Source organism: Pelophylax lessonae (genome assembly GCF_965119305.1).
Source record: "Pelophylax lessonae genome assembly, chromosome: 2".
NCBI classification, from domain to species: domain Eukaryota; kingdom Metazoa; phylum Chordata; class Amphibia; order Anura; family Ranidae; genus Pelophylax; species Pelophylax lessonae.
The window spans coordinates 465,924,748-465,943,205 of record NC_138769.1 but is presented as its reverse complement, the minus strand read 5'-3'; the positions used below and the strand labels follow the sequence as shown (position 1 = coordinate 465,943,205).

Below are 18,458 nucleotides of genomic sequence, written 5' to 3'. Positions count from 1 at the left end.
CTATTCTTACCTGACCCTGATTTTTTCCAGCAATGAGCAGCAGGAGGGCAGTGGCTCCCTCATCTCTCTCGCCCCCTTCACTGGCTTAGACATAGAAGTGGGAGCCATTGGTTCCTGCTGCTGTCAATCACAGCCATTGAGGAGGGAGCAAGGGGTTGGGGCTGAGCCACACTGTCAGAGGAATGTATTTTATCACTTGTCCTTGAAAAAAGCCCTACCAGAATTAGATCTATATATTTTACAAGGTTCACATACAGTATATATATTATATTAACCCCCTGGCTATCAGCTCTGTGTGACACTAAAAGTGTTAACACCTATCTAGCCTGGCAAGCAGACCACTTCACAAAACATTTGTAGCACACTCCAAGATAGGTGCTAGGAAAAAATATATGGGTGGCCCTGTCTGCATATTAGGGGGGCCTGATCATTTGGTTAGGCTTTCACATGCTTCCAGGTTGTGCCTGGGGAGTCTCTCCACTGTGTCCAATGAGGGCTCTTATTGGACAGTGGAGGAACCCTAGCCAATAGCACACCAGGGCTTGTGGCTATTTCAGTGGGCAGAGTTTGCCGCAATGCACCCGGAGATGGGCTATAAGTCTGAGGGGAGCATGTGACAGGGCGTCTTTGGCGGGAAGCAGAGTCCCAGGTGGAGGGTGACTACCTGCGGTAGTAAAGGGGTCCTGTGCAGTCGGCCTAGAGGACGAAGACTGAGCTGAGCTGCAGAGAGGGATCCAGAGTGCTGTGGACCGAGTGGAGCTGCTGGGCAGAAGTTTTGGGGGAAAAACAGTGTTGCAAGTACTTGAAACCGCCCAGGGGTCTGCCTAGGAGAGGGGACCACTCCAGAAGGTCAGAGGGATCCGGGAGCAACTTAACCTGTGGAGAAGATCAAAAAAACAAAGAGATTTCCAGTCACAACTTACCAACCAGCCAGCGACCAACCGTCTTAACAGTATCCATTAAAAACAGGGGTTTGGTTGCACACATTTGCAAATACATGCGTAAGCTGCAGGCCCCGGCAAGGCACCCTGTGATCTGCAGTCCCTAGCTCTACAATTTAAAGAGTCTCTACAATGAGAGCACATGCATCTAATGGGATAGATGAAGGACAGGTGACTAGAGGGAGCCCACCCCTCCTTAAAGGCACAGGGTCACACTGAACACCCAGCACATCGCACAATGGCGGCAAAGGTTTCAGTGCATTGCCTGGCTCAAAATAGATATCAACGATAATTTTGCATATCTATATTGAGCCAGGCAAAGCACATTTGCCGCCATTGTGCGATGTGCTGGGTGTTCAGTGTGACCCTGTGCCTTTAAGGAGGGATGGGCTCCCTCTAGTCACCTGTCCATCTATCCCATTAGATGCATGTGCTCCCATTGTAGAGTTAGGGACTGCAGATCACAGGGTGCCTTGCCGGGCCCTGCAGCTTACGCATGTATTTGCAAATGTGTGCAACCAAACCCCTGTTTTAACGCATACTGTTAAGACAGTTCCAATTCGGTTGGTCGCTGGCTGGTTGTAAGTTGTGACTGTAAATCTCTTTGTTTTTTTGATCTGCATCTGCCCTTCCAGTGCTCCTTACCATTAAAACCAGTTATAGGTGGAGGCGGTGACCACTTTTCATAACCTGTGGAAAAGGCTTAGAGAAAGGGGGTGCCAGTGTCTAAGCCCTGAAGATAAGTGAAAGAGGGTGCCGGTGTGGGCCCTGAAATGTTCAGCAGAGCAGCAGTAGTACAAGTAGCTACCTCAGCAAGGAGTGCTTAAGGGAGCTCAAAGAGGACTTCTTTATGTAAGAAAGCAGTCCAAAGTCAGTTTGGAGTTAATAGGCAGCAAGCCAGCGTTAACCAGCGTCAACCGGCGTTGCCCGGCATTAAGTCAGCGTCAAGTCAGCGCCGATTGGCATTCTTTAGTTGTCCCTAGCAATATGTGCATAGTTGAGCCAAAGGAGTATCCCACTCATTCCCTTCTCCCATCTAAGTTCTCAATAAATACAAAAAACCCAAAGATACTGGACTGGTCATTGTCTCAGTGCTCACACTTGGAGAAACATGCACAAAAAGGTACTTTTGTTGCACCCGGTGACCCAGGGGGACCCATATCCAGCAAAATAGTTAGGAATTGTGCTACACATGTATTTCTAAATCCGTAACATTTTGTGTGGTTACTTTCACTGAATTCTATGAAACTAATTACTAATACAGTAATTCAGCAAAACAGAAAATGGCCTCCAAAATGCATGGAATTGTCCTCCCAAACTTTTTTTTTTTTCCCAGTTGAGGAAAAGAAAAAAGAAAAAACAGACAAGCACATGATAAATGTAGTACTTCTTGCACAAAACACTGCGATAAGCTGTCTACAAGTTGCTCAAGCTATGTGACAAACTCAAGGACAAGATAACATTTACAGAAAGGTCATTTTCGTAATTTACCAAGGTTCTGACAAAATGAGGTTTAAAAATGAAACCATTTGGTTTCCACTTTCTGTATTCCCAGTATTCAGTGAAGCAGCACTCTTCTATAGTTTTCTGTTTACAAAGAGCAATATATCTACCTATCACACGATAGCAGTGTTGTAACCAAACGACAACCGTTTGTTACAGAAAAAAAAAAATAAATAAAAAAAAGAAGAAGGTTTCATTCTTTCAGATAATGATCATGGGACATAGGTCTTTTTTTACTTGCCATATACTAAATGTGTACTTCTTTCTGGAATCCCCCCTTACAGGGGTTGGACAAAAATATAAAAACCCCAAGTAAAATAATTAAATTATTACTGAATATGGTGTTGGACCGCCTTTGACATCCAAGATGGCCTAAATTCTCCTAGGAATTGACAATTATTATTCTGGGTCACAGTACTACGCAATGTCTTTTTGTCTTTCAGTCAGGTAACCATTTCAACTACGCTTATGCTTATCAGACAACGTTTTGCAGGAAACTGTATATGCCGTCATAACCTTTAAACCTATGTCTCCGCTGACATCTGATGCCCCATAGGGATGCATGGGGGGGGACCGTTCAAATCCACCAAAAAAACTGACAGGCGGATCTGAACGGTCCGCCTGTGTGAAAGGGGCCTTAGGCCATTGGAGCAAATGAAAATGTGCAAAAAAACAAAAAAAGAAAAGCATAGAAATGCAGACACAAAAGGTGTTACCCAAGCCTACAAAGCTCCCTCCAATTACCAAGTTTGTAAGGGTGTATGCAAATCTGCATTCCTTGGACATTACTTCATGCTGCACCCAGTTAAACACTGCATGTGGCATTTGGACCATACTATATTTTTTATTTTGACTGCTTTTCCTGTCAAAGATTGCCCTGAGAGAACGTTCTGTGTGAGTCGCATTTTAGAGAAACTCAGGCTCTGAATGTTCTTCTGCATGTAGTGATGGTGTGAGTATTACAGCTGTTTGCAAGGATGCTATACTCTTTGGCAGAGACAACAAACAGGCGCGCCCTCTATTGGCCACTGTTTTACATGAAATATGATCTGCTATGCCATATGTAAAAAGCAATTCAATTATTTTCAATGTTACATTGTTTTGAAAAACAATAAAAGCAAAGCAAATTAATATCAATACACTGTATATAAAATGAATAGACTGTGCATTAGCTAACAGCATATACAGAGACACAATTCACACCCAAGTATAACTTATGCAAGCCTAAACTATTTATAGTGTAAAGAAACCATATAATGTGATGAAACGAGATACAAGCTGGCTGAGAATGGGATACAAGCCTACAGGTATGCACCTATTAAAAAAAAAAAAAGAAGGGGGCCTATTCACACCATTGCGTTTTAGGTGCATTACAAAACCCCATGATCACAGCACAAAGCACATGGAAAAAAAAAAAAAAAAAACTGCTCGCTGCACCTTTTGTGTGTTTTTCATTACAGTATTATCAATAGCAAAGCCTGGAAAATGCACTGAAAACTCAAAATTTAAAATTAGTCACATCTCCATATTAAAAATAAATAAATAAAAAAAATAGGACAATCCACAAAAATGGAGATAAAATAGGACAATAATAAAAAGGAAGAAATTGCATACAGAATGTGTCTTGCATTGCAATGCACTTGATTAAAATCACACCAAAAATTCATTATGCACAGAAAATGCATTTTGTAACGCGATGGTATGACTGGGTCCTAAGACAATTGTGACTAAATAAATACCGCAATAAAAAAGCTGGGGTGAGAAGAAAAAGAATAGCGTAATATATTGGTAGCAGGTACATTTCTTGAGCCATGTACCAGGTGGATAGATCATGAGATATAGCCATACACTTTAGTCATGCCTAAAGGATACGCATTTGCTCTGTGTTAACCTTACAGGGACACTTTATCCTTTGTTAATATTTACATTTTATTCCCTTAATATAGTCACACTTTCAAGTCTGGCCCTTCTGTAGACAATGTGGCCCTGGAGTCCTGGGAGAAAGGTTAAATCGAGAATATTGAACTTATGGTATTATAAAAGATTCATGTATACATGTTCATAAGGAGAGTAAATTGATCTGACAATTTATAAGCTATATCCCTAAAAAGTGTTTTAGTAAAAAAAACAACATACCAGGCAAAATATGTCCAACAAGAGCATCCAACAACCAGAAGGCCTTTTCCTCATCTTTAGTAACCAAAATAAGGTATCCTGTGATAAAGTTCATACCCTGCAGAAAAGAGACATTGCATGTTTTCTTACACAAAAAATAATCCTGGTAATACAAATGATCTGAAATATAGAGAGAATAACTAGTTGTACACAAATGTTGTTCCTTAGGGCTCATGCACACAGGACATTTAATTTTCTCCACTGAACGCCTTTTATTCCTGGCAGGAAAAAGCAGCTTAAAAAAAAAAAAAAAAAAAAAAAACAACAACACACACCTAAAGCTTTGTATTGCTCACTCATAAATTTTAATTTATTCTGACCATTGGAATGAATGACTGCCAAATTGCTAAACACCTCTAGCATTTAAAAGCGATTGTAAACCTCAGACATGAAATATGAGCAAAGCATATCCTTCTATAGTGTGTACTTGTTACGAATAAAAGCACTAAGTGTCGTTTCGGTCTGCTGCTTCATTCCTCTATCAGCATGAGTCACTTCGGACAAGTTTTCCTGACATTAAGAAAATAAAAAAAAGGTGACAGGGGATGGACTTCCAGCAGATCAGCCTCAGCTCTGTGCTGTGTGAATAGGGTGTGTGTGTGTCTTTGCTCCAATCAGCTCTCAGAGCTCTCCTCCCTGAGCTCTGCAGAGTAATTCCAGCTCTCTGACCCTTTTTTTCTGAACTCTCAGACAAGCTTTATAAAAATTTTGCACTTGTAGAGAAGACAACCGTAGATAAACAGGTACAACTTATATATTAGGAGGATTTGTTGAAGGTCTGTGGATCACCCAAGACCAGCCATTTCACTTGGTATATGTAAGGGTTTACAACCACTAAGTGCATTTAGACGCGTTCAAAAGCATTAGGGCCTGGTTTTACACCTATGCAGGTAGCAGTTTGCATATTCCAGGTGCATTTTGAGTTTTCAATACACATTTTTGATCCTTTGAAGTCTATGGAACCAAAAACCAGAAAAGTCCCTGTCTGTTCCATAAAATGCACAGATATGAACATGACCCATAGGAAATCATGTTGAATGGACCATAGTGTGTTTCTGAAAAACTAAAAAATGCATAGCTGTGAACCAGCCCTAAGGGCCCTTTCACACGACCGTTCCGCATGTCCGTATATCATCCTATTTTTTTGCGGGTGATATACGAACATAATGTAGGTCAATGGCATTGCAGATGTCAGCGGATGACCATCCACTGACATCCGATTTTCATCCTTTCAGTTCTGTTCCCTTTTTTGGAACGGAACAGAACCCTATTTTTGTTCCGTGTAAAAAAACGGAACGGATGCAAAATCGGATGTCAGCGGTGTCATCCGCAATACCCATAGACATACATTATGTCCATATATCATCCACAAACAGATGGGATGATATGCGGACATACGGAGCGGATGACACAAATGTCATCCGCTCCGTGAAAAAAAAAAAAAGTGCCGGAGCGGTTCGCAATGCAGTCCGCTCCGTATGAAAGAGCCCTAAGGGTTTTTTCTGCTCCTTTCCTAAGTGTGCCAATGATGTTTTTTATCTGCATGTAAACACCCATTTGTGGCATAAGGCCTTAGGTGTATCTAAAGCCAACTTAATTTTTAGTTTTGGATAAAGTGAGGAAGGGTGAGAACCTCTGTTACATTTTGAATGCTAGGAAAAAAAAAAAAAATCACAGACCACAAAAAAATCCTGCTCAGAAAGCAAGAAGCCAACATTTCAATATCTTAATCAAAGTACAGTGGGGAAAATAATGATGTGATCCCTGCAGATTTTGTAAGTTTGCCCACTTGCAAAGAAATAAAGGGCCTACAATTTTTTATCATAGGTGTATTTTAAATACTAGAGACAGAATATCAACCAGAAACCGCATGATACAAATGTTATAAATTGGAGTTGCAGTTCAGTGAGTAAAATAAGTATTTGATCCCCTACCAACCAACAATAATTCAGGCTCCAACAGACTGGCTACAGTATGTGCTCATGTGGTACACAGATTAGTCCTGTCAATTTAAGAATGTGCTCCTAATGACAATTCGTGAATAAAAGACACGTCCACAGAATCTCTTCCATTCAAACCCACATACAATCAGCAAGACCAAAGAGCTGTCAAAGGACATCAGGGACAAGATTGTAGACCTGCACAAGGCTGGAATGGGCTACAAGGCCACCAGCAAGAAGTTTTTGGTAAGAAGGAGACAACTGTAAGAGCAATTATTCGCAAATAGAAGAAGAAATACAAAATAACCATCAATCACCCTTGGTCTGGAGCGCCATGCATGATTTCACCTAATGGGGTAAGGATGATCATGAGAAAAGTGAGGGATCAGCCCAGAACTACACAGGAGGAGTTTGTGAATGATCTCAAGGTAGTTGGGACCACAGTCACCAAGCAAATTGGTAACACAATACGCCGCAATGGATTGAAATTCTGTAGCACCCGCAAAGTCTGCCTTCTCAAGAAGGCACATGTACAGGCCCATCTAAAGTTTGCCAATGAACATCTAAGTGATTCAGAGAAGGATTGGGAGAAAGTGCTGTGGTCAGATGAGACAAAAATTGAGCTCTTTTGGCATTAACTCGACTCGCCATGTTTGGAGGAAGAAAAATGCTGACTCTGGCCCTTAAGAGCACCATCCCTACAGTCAAGCACAAAAGTGGAAACATTATGCTTTGGGGTAGTTTCTCTGCTAAACGTACAGTCTGACTTTGCTGCATTGAGGGGCCAATGAACGGGGCCATGTATTGTAAAATCTTGGATGAGAATCTTCTTCCCTCAGCTAGAACACTAAAGGGTTGTGGGTAGATCTTTATGCATGACAATGACCCAAGGCAACAAATGAGTGGCTCAAGAAGAATCACATTAAAGGTCATAGAGTGGCCTAGCCAGTCTCCAGACCCTAATCCTATAGAAATGGAGGGAGCTGAAACTGAGTTCCCAAACAGCCAAGAAACCTTAAGAATTTAGAGAAGATCTGTAAAAAGTGGACCAAAATTCTTCCCAAAATGTGTGCAAACCTGGTAACTTACTACAAGAAACGTCTTACCTCTGTGCTTGCCAACAAGGGTTTCTCCACCAAGTATCAAGTCATATTTTGCATGGGGGTCAAATACTTACATTTTAATCCCTGAACTACAACTCAATTTATAACATTTATATCATGTGCTTTTTCTGGATTTTTGGTTGATAATCTGTCTCTATCATTTAAAATATACCTATGATAAAAATGATAGACCCTTCATTTGTTTGTAAGTAGGCAAACTTACAAAATCTGCAGGGGATCAGAATATTTTCCATGCACATTTAACATGCACCTACACAGGTCTAAGAACAATTCTAGGCAGATACCAATTAACCTCCCAATATCTTGTTTTAGCTAAGTAAACTGATACAAATATTGAGAGAACACACAAAACACATTCCAATACAGGCCAAGTAAAGATCAAACCCCAGACTTCAGTGCAGTGAAGACTACAGGACTAACTACAAAGTTACCCCTCCTAATTTTGTAAAGCAAACAGTGTTTTAAAAGAAAACTACTGGAATAACGATAGTAGAAGTGACCATTCACCGTTCGCGGCTCGAACAAGAGAATAAAATCGCTGAACTTCCCAACTGCCGGCTATTGTATTCAGGCAGCTGTGACTCCTGCAGCTGCTTGAATATGCAAACAGTAGTCAATCTTTAAAGGAGGTGCTTGCAGGGTCACTTAGGGACAGTTTAACAATCCCATGTATTCAACAGCAGAATTATTAGGGTAAGTGCGCCCTATGGGAAAGTTGCTATAGGAAGCTGGCAAGTGACAATCGCTCAAAGGTTTATATTTCTTTTGGGTCCAAGAAAGACCTGCTATTATGACTAGTCTGGTTATGGTTTACTGTATATGGGGTGGTCCAATGATGGCAGTGGATGAATCCACTTTTTCCCTCTCCAGCGCTTTTTTAATTCAATAATTTCAGGTAAAAAATAATAATAATTAATCCGTTTGCTTTATTGGTTTTTAATGGGAATTCCAGCATTTTTTTTTTGCTTGAGTCACCATCCCCATGTTCTCACTTCTGTAAGGTGAGCTGAGCTGTTGAGAGAACAATGTAAATGTCTTTTACTGTGAAGTTTGAGGATTCATTTCTCCACGGTGCCTGCTGCTATTGCGGTTAGCAAGAGCTTGTTTATTGCTTGATATTACTATAAATCAAGTGACTGTCAATCTACCTACATATTCACTTGAAGCAGTTGGAATTTACCCAAACTAAAATATTGGTTTTACCAGTTAAAGGCTGCAATTTTAAATGTGTAATAGCACAGCATAAAGACACGAAATGCTGGATATTATTTGAATTGGGAACCGCTGATTTGCCCTTGAAACGCTGAGATGTGAGCTTCACTGCAATGCAATGTTTTAATCTAGGACACGATTACAGTACAGTAAGAAGTAGAGCAGAGAGCACTGTTTGACACTGTGCATTCATTCTATCACCAAGGATTACATGTCAGTAGAAGAAGCAAAAACTGCAATTCTCCAGTTGCACTACAATGGGACAAACTCTACATTTACTTTGCTGTGATGTATCCACAAGAGTAGATAAAATACCCTGCATTTGATGATACATCACAGCAAATTAACTTCATCCTTCTCCACATGGGAAATAAATAAATGGGTTCTAAAGCATAGAATTTTTTTTTACCTTAATGCATTCCCTGTATTAGGGTAAACAATGGGCCACTAGTTTGCCACCCCTACCTCCCTTTATACTTATCCAAGCCTTACCTCCGTAACAGTGCTGGTCTCTCTCTTTCCTCATAGGCTCAGAGACAGCAGTGGGAGATATTGGCCCAGCCACTGTAACTACCCTTTATAAACCACTTAAAACCCTTACAAAATCATAAAGTCTCCTGTGATGTGGTGACAATTTTGAGGTAAACTACACGTTACAAAGAGAATATTGCATTTCTTGGTTTCTTTATTAAAACATAGCACATCTAGAACTAGCACTAATATTTTGTAATACTAATGCTTTGTAGATGAATGCCATGAGTTTCTCTTACAGCAGAAATCTAGCCGAAAATATGACAACAATGAAAAGCACAATACTAAAAAAACAAAGACAACATTTACTGCAATATTTGGCATTATTACAGGTATTTTCCCCACAGTACCCAATTGCCACTAGATGTCCTCAGTCTGATTATCAGCATACTTCAACTGAGCCCAGGTTGTCCTGGACCTACCCCAGACTGAGACAGGACAGTGAAAGGCGAAGCCGAATGGCAATGAACTCAACTTTTTGTCACTATGCTTTCTGTTCCGATCAGCATGATTGTGGTCAGCACATAACCTGATTGACTTCTTGTGTTACTGCTTTTTCTCACACTCCAGCCTTGATGTACAGGGATTGCAAGAGGCTGATAAAACGGTCAGATTTGGGAATCTTACACTGCTTGCATTCAAAAATGTATTTCATGATGTATTAACGAATGCAAAGCTGCGTCAAATTTGCATCTTTTATATCTGCACAGAGTTCAGCTGTAAGATATCAAGGTTTCTGAAATATTGATGCACTGATTTGTTATCACATATCATGAATTATTGCAGAATATACAGAAGAAGTGCACATGTATCTGTTTTAATGAAATTAAACAAAGTTACACATCACAAAATTATCGGAATTTTACAAAGAAAAACAAAACAGTCTTTTTTTAATAAAGTCCATTATTTCTTCCATGCGTTTTGATTTTAGGATTTCCTGTTAGTTATGCCCAAAGGCTTGGAAGGATTCACAGGTTAGAGAGGTAGAGCTGTGACTGTTGGAAACGTTTGCAGTTCCCAAGTCAAAATGCTTAGCAGCTAGTGGACCAGCTAAAAAGCTTCGTTACATTCCAAACTTTTGCCAAAGCTAGTCTTGCAAGACTGTAGTAAACAGAATGAGCTTCATTACTAATATCCCCTACATAGCTGTGGTAAGTGCCCAAAGAATTCCTTAATATCCATGTAAAAAGTCTTGCACAAAATTCAAATGTTTCCGATTTTTTTGTGGATATGCATGGAGTTTTTTTTTTTTTTTGCTTTTACAATTTAAAAAAGTTTAAGTGGACCTAACAGCTGATATTTTTTATGTCAAGTACATGCATGCTAAGCAATTGTAAATCTCACACTTCTCCATGCACGTTTGAAGCTAAAAAAAAAACACTAGATATAAAACTGCTAATATTTAGCATTTTTTTGCCAGTGTTTTTGCAGTGTTTAGGAGCGGTAGCATTTTTGTTAAGGCGCAGGCAGCCACTTGTGTTCTTAACCAGTAAATAGCTGGTTGTTAAGGAGTCGGGTGGCAAGCCTGCCGCTGCGTCCTTAACAACGGATGACTCATCAGCTGTCAGTGGGGTTCCCTGCTGTACATTGAATGTAAACTAAACAATTGCCTGCAATAAAAATTGAGAAATGAAAAACAGCACGAGGGTCCCTCCCCCCAAAACCAGGCCCATTTTAGTGGTAGGTGAAACCCCATGCCCAAAAAAAAAAAAAAAAAAATGAAGGTTTCCCCAAAATCCATACCAGACCCTTCTCTGAGCATGCAGCCTGGCAGGCTAGGAAGGGGAGGGGGGGTGAGGGAGCCCCCCCTCCTGGATCATACCAGGCCACATGCCCTCAACATAGGGGGGGTGCCTGTCGATGAGGACAAGGGCCTCCGCCCCACAACCACTGGGGTTGTGGGGGCAACTTATCTGAATCTCAGTGAACGCTTTGAGTCGATCCCCCCTTTTTTTTTTTTCTTGGAAGGTCAGCACCCAATGAAGGCTCCCAACGAATGACAGCCCCGCAGCTGAAGTAAGGGGTGGGACCACCCGGTGATGTCGCTATGTGACTCCTCCCCTTGCAACATCATTGACCCATTAATCCCTGGTTGATTGCATCACAAGGGTCACCTGAATGGCCCCACTCCTTAGCTTAATTAGCAGAAGAGTGGTCAGTAAAAAGTAAAGTAGTTGAAAAGTAAAAGGACTTCTCAAAAACTGTGTGTGTGTTATTTACTTTTTGATACTACTTTGGTGAATGAGTAGGAGTACAATGTACTCATTCATATAGGGGGGCCGGGATCTAAGGGGGCTTTTAGATTTTGATGTCACCCCCCACAACCACCAGTCTATGGTTGTGGGGAAGAGGCCCTTGCCCTCATTCACATGGGGGACAAGGTGCTTTGGTGGGGAGCCCCCCTACCCCAAAGCACCCACCCATGTTAAGGGCATGGTATGGTTCAGGGAGGGGGGGCACTTGCTCATTACCCCCCTTTCTTTTAATTTTGGCTTGGGGGGCGGACCCCCCACGCTGTTTTTCATTTCTCAATTTTTATTGCCAGCAATTGTTTTGTTTACATTCAGCTGATGAATCATCTGTTAAGGACGTGGTGGCCAGCGTGACGCTGGCTAAGAAAAAAAAAAAAAAACCCTTCTAGCCTAAATAAGTTGTGCATGGGAACATAGGATAACACTATGTGCTTCTAGGGGCTGAAAAAAAAAAACAAAAAAAAAAACCTCAAAGTAGCTGCTATGAGCTTAAAAATAAGCTAATGTGCATGGAGGAGTTTATTACTTTTTTCAAGCCTCCCAGCTTGAGGTTGCAATGCTACAATCTGATAACTGGGGGGGGGGGGGGGGGAATACTAAGCAAATGCTAAACAGACTAGGTTCACAATTGTGCAGATGATTGCCACTGTGGGTAAGCTTTGTTCCCGCAGCTGCAACCACCCTCCATTCAGGAGATACGTGGGGGTACCATAAATCCCCACACTGGAAAACACAGCTTGGTTTTCCCACACTAAGAGCCACACTGCACTTGCGGTTTCCATGTGGGTTGCATTTTCAGAATAGGTGCGGGGACCGTTGCTGGAGGCACAGCAGCCCATGCAAATAGATAGACTGGCCTGCACACGCAAATCGGGGCTCGTAGAGCCGCACAAGTGTGAACCTAGTGTAATACCATAACTCCGTCTTGAAAAGGTCACTTGAGTGGTACTGGGTCCCGGCTAGGCTTGCTCATGCTTCTCCTTGCAGCAGTGACAGAGGTTTTCAGAATTGTGGTCAACGTGGGATGCCCTACATATATGGTAGTCTTGCCCAAGCTTGATTGGCTTCTTGTCCATGGTCTTTGGCCTATTGAGGTTATTTCATATGATGATCTGAAAGGCTGCCCCGATGGCATGCTTGCATTGCCCTACATCAGGTCTTCACACCCCAGCAGAAATTGGCCAAATATTTTATCTTTGCCAAGCGAGCCATTGCCCAGGCCTGGAAGGCTCCATCTGTTTTCCAGGGGTGAAAATGAACGCTCTGATTGATGAGCAGATGTTCAGTATATTGAAAGATTTGCATGCAAAATTTTTGAAAATCTGGGAACCAGGGATAAGTTGCTCCTTCCCGTCCCTGCCCCCGACTAGATATGGTCAGCTTTAAACCTTGTTTGTACAGGTCCCAATTCCGTGGTACTCGCCCTCTCTTGGAGCCCCTCTACTCTTTTCTCCTTTTTCTCTGTTTCCTCCTCCTTCTCTTCATCCCTGATATGAAGGCTATCAATGTAGACAGCTGTACTCCAGGGTACAGAGTAATATAGCCTAGGATATAGGTCTCATTTTTAACCTGGTCCTCTATAGTCCTGGTAAAAATTTACGGTTATGTTATGTAATTTATTACGCGTTTACACATCGTTTCTTTACATGCCTGTTCTATGTCACCCCTGCATGGGCAAACCATGGCTTGTTAAGATTCTTGAAACTTCAATAAAATATTGAAACACAAAATGTCACTTGACCTGAGCTTGGGTATTTTTTTTTTTTTTTTAATGATAAAAAGGTAGAGAGTTTTTAAAAATCTGTGCCTTATGTTGTTACATGTTAGAAACCCATATGGTAAAGTTACTAAAAGGTCCTCTTTAACGCAGCAAATGCAATAGGTGCATTTATTTGTACGGTACATTTGGCCCTCAGTGTTTGTGAGGTGAAACTTAACAGAGGCCTTACTACATACTTTCCTTAGAATGTTTTACTGGCTTGTTCCTGTTACATTTGAATTCTCTAAATTTAAAAAGGATAAGTTCACCTTTTTACAAAAAATAATAATAAATACACTTTTTTTTTGCAGGTAAAAAAAATGTGCATTTATTTTTTTGGTTGTAGGAGCCTGTAAAGCATTGCGCCAGTGATCAGATGTCATGAAGGACTTCTGCAGACTGGTCAGTGTATATGCTTGCCTGTACCGGTAAGTCGATACACACAGGAACAATCAATTAACTAACACAGTGCTCACAGCACCATGTTAGTTCATTAAGAACTATAAGCTGACAGCCACTGTAGTTTTCCCATTCACAGAACACTGTGAATAAGTGATGCAGCCGAGCGTTTTATTTTCATTTTGACAGCTAGCGGTGGGGGGAAGATAACCGCTAACTGTCAGCGTAAGGACCAGTCCTTTCATAACATGTAACCCCCTGAATACAGGTGTAAGATGTTATGAAAGGTGAACTTAACCTTTTAAGGGCTTGTTCACATTGAGTGCCAGGACCTGCGTGTTTTGGTACTTTTTAAAACAGGTCACATAGCAAAAAATTGTCTTCCATGTTCCCCATTCACACCACAACACTTGTTTGATGTGCAGCGAGTTGCAGCACAGAAAAAACTAAGCATGTCTGCAGTTTTACACAACACACTGGATGGCACCACATAGCTGTGGAACACACAACACTGCTGTGCAGTGACATGAATGAAGTGTTACTATGTGCAACTTCAAATAAAGTTGAGAAAAAAACAACTACTTCCTGCTGGAGCTGGCACTGCACTAGGCTGCACTATACTGAGCAGGCTAAAGTAATTGTAGTCTAAAGTGACACTAAAGCTTCCTTTTTTATTTCATTAAAATAACAAACATACTTACCTGCTCTGTGCAATGGTTTTGGGCTGCAGAGGGAGCTGCATGTAAAATGTCTTTTTACCGCAATTCAGAGAATGCATTACAGTAAAAAAAAAAAAAAGATTTGTGTATATATATATATATATATATATATATATATATATATATATATATATATATATATATATATATATATATATATATATATATATATATATATATAAAAATGGTAGCAGATAATAATTAAAAACGAACTAAAGAGAATCCTGCCTATAAACCCAAAGGCGAATGAACATTGCAGGGCAGTGTTCACTCTCAGCCCATTCCCAGCATTTGTATAATGACAAGAGCAGAGCTGAGTGATGGAACAATGCAATTCCTTTACATTTACACAGGAGATACATCGCCAATGACTGCCCAAGGACCCAAGATAAGTGTCAGGAACCTGAAAGAAGAGCAGTAGAAAATGGAAGGTGACAAAGCAACAAGAGATAGCTCTGACTTGTGATCACTGGATGATGGAAAAAAGCCTGGCGACTAGAGTGCAAGTATTCTGTGCATACTTGCTTATTATGGTCCAAAGAAAAGGCATATAGTTTTGCTTTAAAAAGTTCAATACTGGGCACTTTCACCCCCTTCCGGCCAAGGCCAATTTTCAGCCATCAGTGTTGTCACACTTTGACAACTGCACAGTTATGCAACACTGCACCCAAATGAAATATGTTTTTTTGAGACAGAGAGCTTTCTTTTGGAGGTATTTATTTAGCACTTGGTTTTTGTATTTTTTGCTAAAAAAAAGACCGAAAACTTTGCAAAAAAAATAAAAATAATACGTTTTAGTTTCAGTTATACATTTTTTCAAAAGAGACATTTTTCTTCTTCACCGATGAGGCTGCACTGATAATTAGGGCAGGTCAGGATAAACAGCCTTGCTGGTTATTGGCACTCCCCACACAGACACAGCATGTGAGGAAAGGACTGCCAATAACCGGCAAGTCTGTTTACATGTGATTAGCTATGATTGGACACAGCTGATCACAAGGTAAAGGGCCGCTGGTATTGGCCCTTTATCCCGCTCTGTGATGAGCTATGTCTGAAGGACACAGTGGTCCAGAGTGGGTTCTGCTCCGACAGGGGGGCGTGCAGGGGACAGGGTACTGGGAAGATGTCTATGGACACCCTCCCAAAACTATAGTACTGCGCTGTAGCTGTCCTTTGCCTATAGCATGATACTAAGTGGTTAAAGGGTTAGTTCACCCTTACAGAAGAACTGTAAAAAGTGACCCAACACCGGACCCCCCCGCTGTACTTCCCACCGGCAGCTCCCCCACCTAAACATTAAAAAATGGATTTTTGTAAGATCTTACCGTAAAATCCTTTTCTCTTAAGCTCATTGACAGACGTAGTCTTCTTGATTCTCAAGAGCTGGGTTATGTTGTCTCCGCAGGAGTAGGACTAGGCAGAAAGACAAAACGTTCTGGCTCCACCTTAGGGGCAGTCCCTGAGGGTATATCCTCCCTCTCTCTGCTACAGGGAATCAGTTCTGTTTTAAAGCAGTACAGAGAATTTAACCCAACCCAACTCAATGATAGAGGGGCGGGTACTAAGTCTGTCAATGAGCTTAAGAGAAAAGGATTTTACGGTAAGATCTTACAAAAATCCATTTTTCTCTATCGCTCATTGACAGACGTAGTCTTCTTGATTCTCAAGAGCTGGGACATCCAGAAGCAGTGCCACAAATGAGGGGTGGGATTGACAAAATCAAATCCAATCTAGAAGGCCCAACTGGTGCCAAACTAGAAGTTTTAAAGGCTCATTATAAACAAAGAATGAGACTAAAGAAAAATTTTCCAACGGAAAAAACCCTCGAGGTAGACCACTGGTCTCCTCAAATTGCGGCCTGCAAAACCTTGCGGCCAAACGAGGCATCAGACGATGCCATCACATCAACTTTATAATGTTTAGTAAAGGTATGCACCGACGACCAGGTAGCCGCCTTGCACACCTGGACCACTGACGCCTGATGGCGAAAGGCCCATGACGCACTAAGTGCCCGAGTGGAGTGCGCCTTAACAGGGAACGGGGGCTCCCGACCCTTAATAGAATAAGCCTGTACTACCGTCTGTCTGATCCATCTGGAAATGGTCGCGGCAGATCCAGGCAACCCCTTTTTGGGTCCATCTGGGATCACAAAAAGTGAATCCGTCTTGCGAAACGAGTCTGTCGTTTTCAAGTATACCCTGATCGCCCGGACCACATCCAAGGAGTGTAAAGCAAACTCCCGAGGATGACTGGGCTTAGGACACAGGGAAGGTAATACAATTTCTTCATTCAGATGAAATTCTGAAACCACTTTTGGTAGGAAGGATGGATTCGGACGAAGAACCACCTTATCTCTATGAACCACCAGATATGGTGAACGACAAGATAATGCGGCCAGTTCTGACACCCTGCGTGCAGAAGTAATAGCCACCAAGAAGGCCACCTTCTGGGACAACGTGGGTAGAGGAATCTCCCTAATATCTTCAAAGGGAGGTTTCTGAAGAACCGACAACACTAAATTAAGATCCCAGGGGGGTAACGGCGCGTGCACTGGCGGAGCCAGATGTCGCACCCCCTGGATGAAGTTCCGCACCAAGGAATGAGTAGCCAAAGGCTTCTGAAAGAAGATGGCTAATGCTGAGACCTGACCCTTGATAGTACTCAAGGCCAGTTTCTGCTCAACCCCTTGTTGCAGAAAAGCCAATATTCGACTAATCGAATAAGACCGAGGACGGAACCCCAAAGGTTCACACCATGCAATGTAGGACTTTCATGTGCGATGATAAATCTTTCTGGAAGTCGCTTTCCTTGCTTCAACTAGAGTAGGAATAACTGAAGCTGACAAACCTTTGTCCTTCAGCACCTGGGTCTCAATAGCCAGGCCGTTAAAGCCAGCGATCGTAAAGCAGGATGGAAGATCAGTCCCTGAGACAGTAGATCCTCCCTGAGAGGAAGTCTCCACGGGACGTCCGCCACCAGTCTGACCATGTCGGCGTACCAAGCTCGACGAGGCCAGTCCGGAGCTACCAGGATTACTGGGATTCCTTCCTCCTCTATCCTGCGAAGAAGTCTTGGCAGTAACGCGAGAGGAGGGAAGGCATATATTAGCTGGTATTGCCCCCACGGGGCGATCAGTGCGTCTGCGGTTTCTGCTAGAGGATCGCGGGAGCGAGCCACGAATCTCTGAACTTTCCTGTTGAATCGTGATGCCAACAGATCCACATCCGGGGTGCCCCACCGTAGGCACAACTGGTGGAAAACGTCTGGATGGAGGGACCATTCCCCCTGATCCAGGGTCTGACGGCTGAGATAATCTGCCTGCCAATTCTCCACCCCCGGAATGAACACCGCAGAGATTGCTGGAACAAATCGTTCCGCCCAGCGAAGAATGCAAGCCACTTCTTTGGCCGCTCGGACACTCTTGGTGCCCCCCTGGTGATTGACATAAGCCACGGCCGTGGCATTGTCCGACTGGATCCGAACCGGGCTGCCCTGGAGCTGCTCGGTCCAGTGAACCAGACAAAGTCTGATCGCTCTCAGTTCCAATACATTTATTGGTAACCTGGATTCTTCCGGGGACCAAAGTCCCTGGACAGATAACTGACCGAGAATTCCTCCCCATCCGGATAGACTGGCATCCGTGGTCACTATCGTCCAATATATTGGCAGAAATGACTTTCCCTGGCTGAGCATCGGAGACCGAAGCCACCAGACCAGAGACTCTCTGGTCTGTTTGCTCAATCGGATCTGATTGTCCAGGGATTCCGGATTCCGATTCCATCTGAGAAGAATCTCTTGCTGAAGAATTCGGGTATTGGACTGGGCAAATGGGACTGCTTCGAACGAAGCCACCATCAACCCCAGAACCCTCATGCAAGTCCGAAGGGAAGACCAGCTGTTGGA

General features: G+C 42.4%; 1 protein-coding gene across 2 annotated transcripts in view; it reads right to left on the bottom strand.

The window, feature by feature from the left end:
• The window catches only part of LOC309547449 (growth hormone-regulated TBC protein 1-like), a 122,121-nt gene that overhangs the window by 50,533 nt on the left and 53,130 nt on the right, over positions 1–18,458 (bottom strand). For both annotated transcript variants that reach the window (XM_082247308.1, XM_082247307.1), the window contains one exon: positions 4,581–4,677. In XM_082247308.1, coding sequence (XP_082103434.1) covers positions 4,581–4,677 — 97 coding nt within the window. The remainder of the gene's footprint in view (positions 1–4,580; positions 4,678–18,458) is intronic.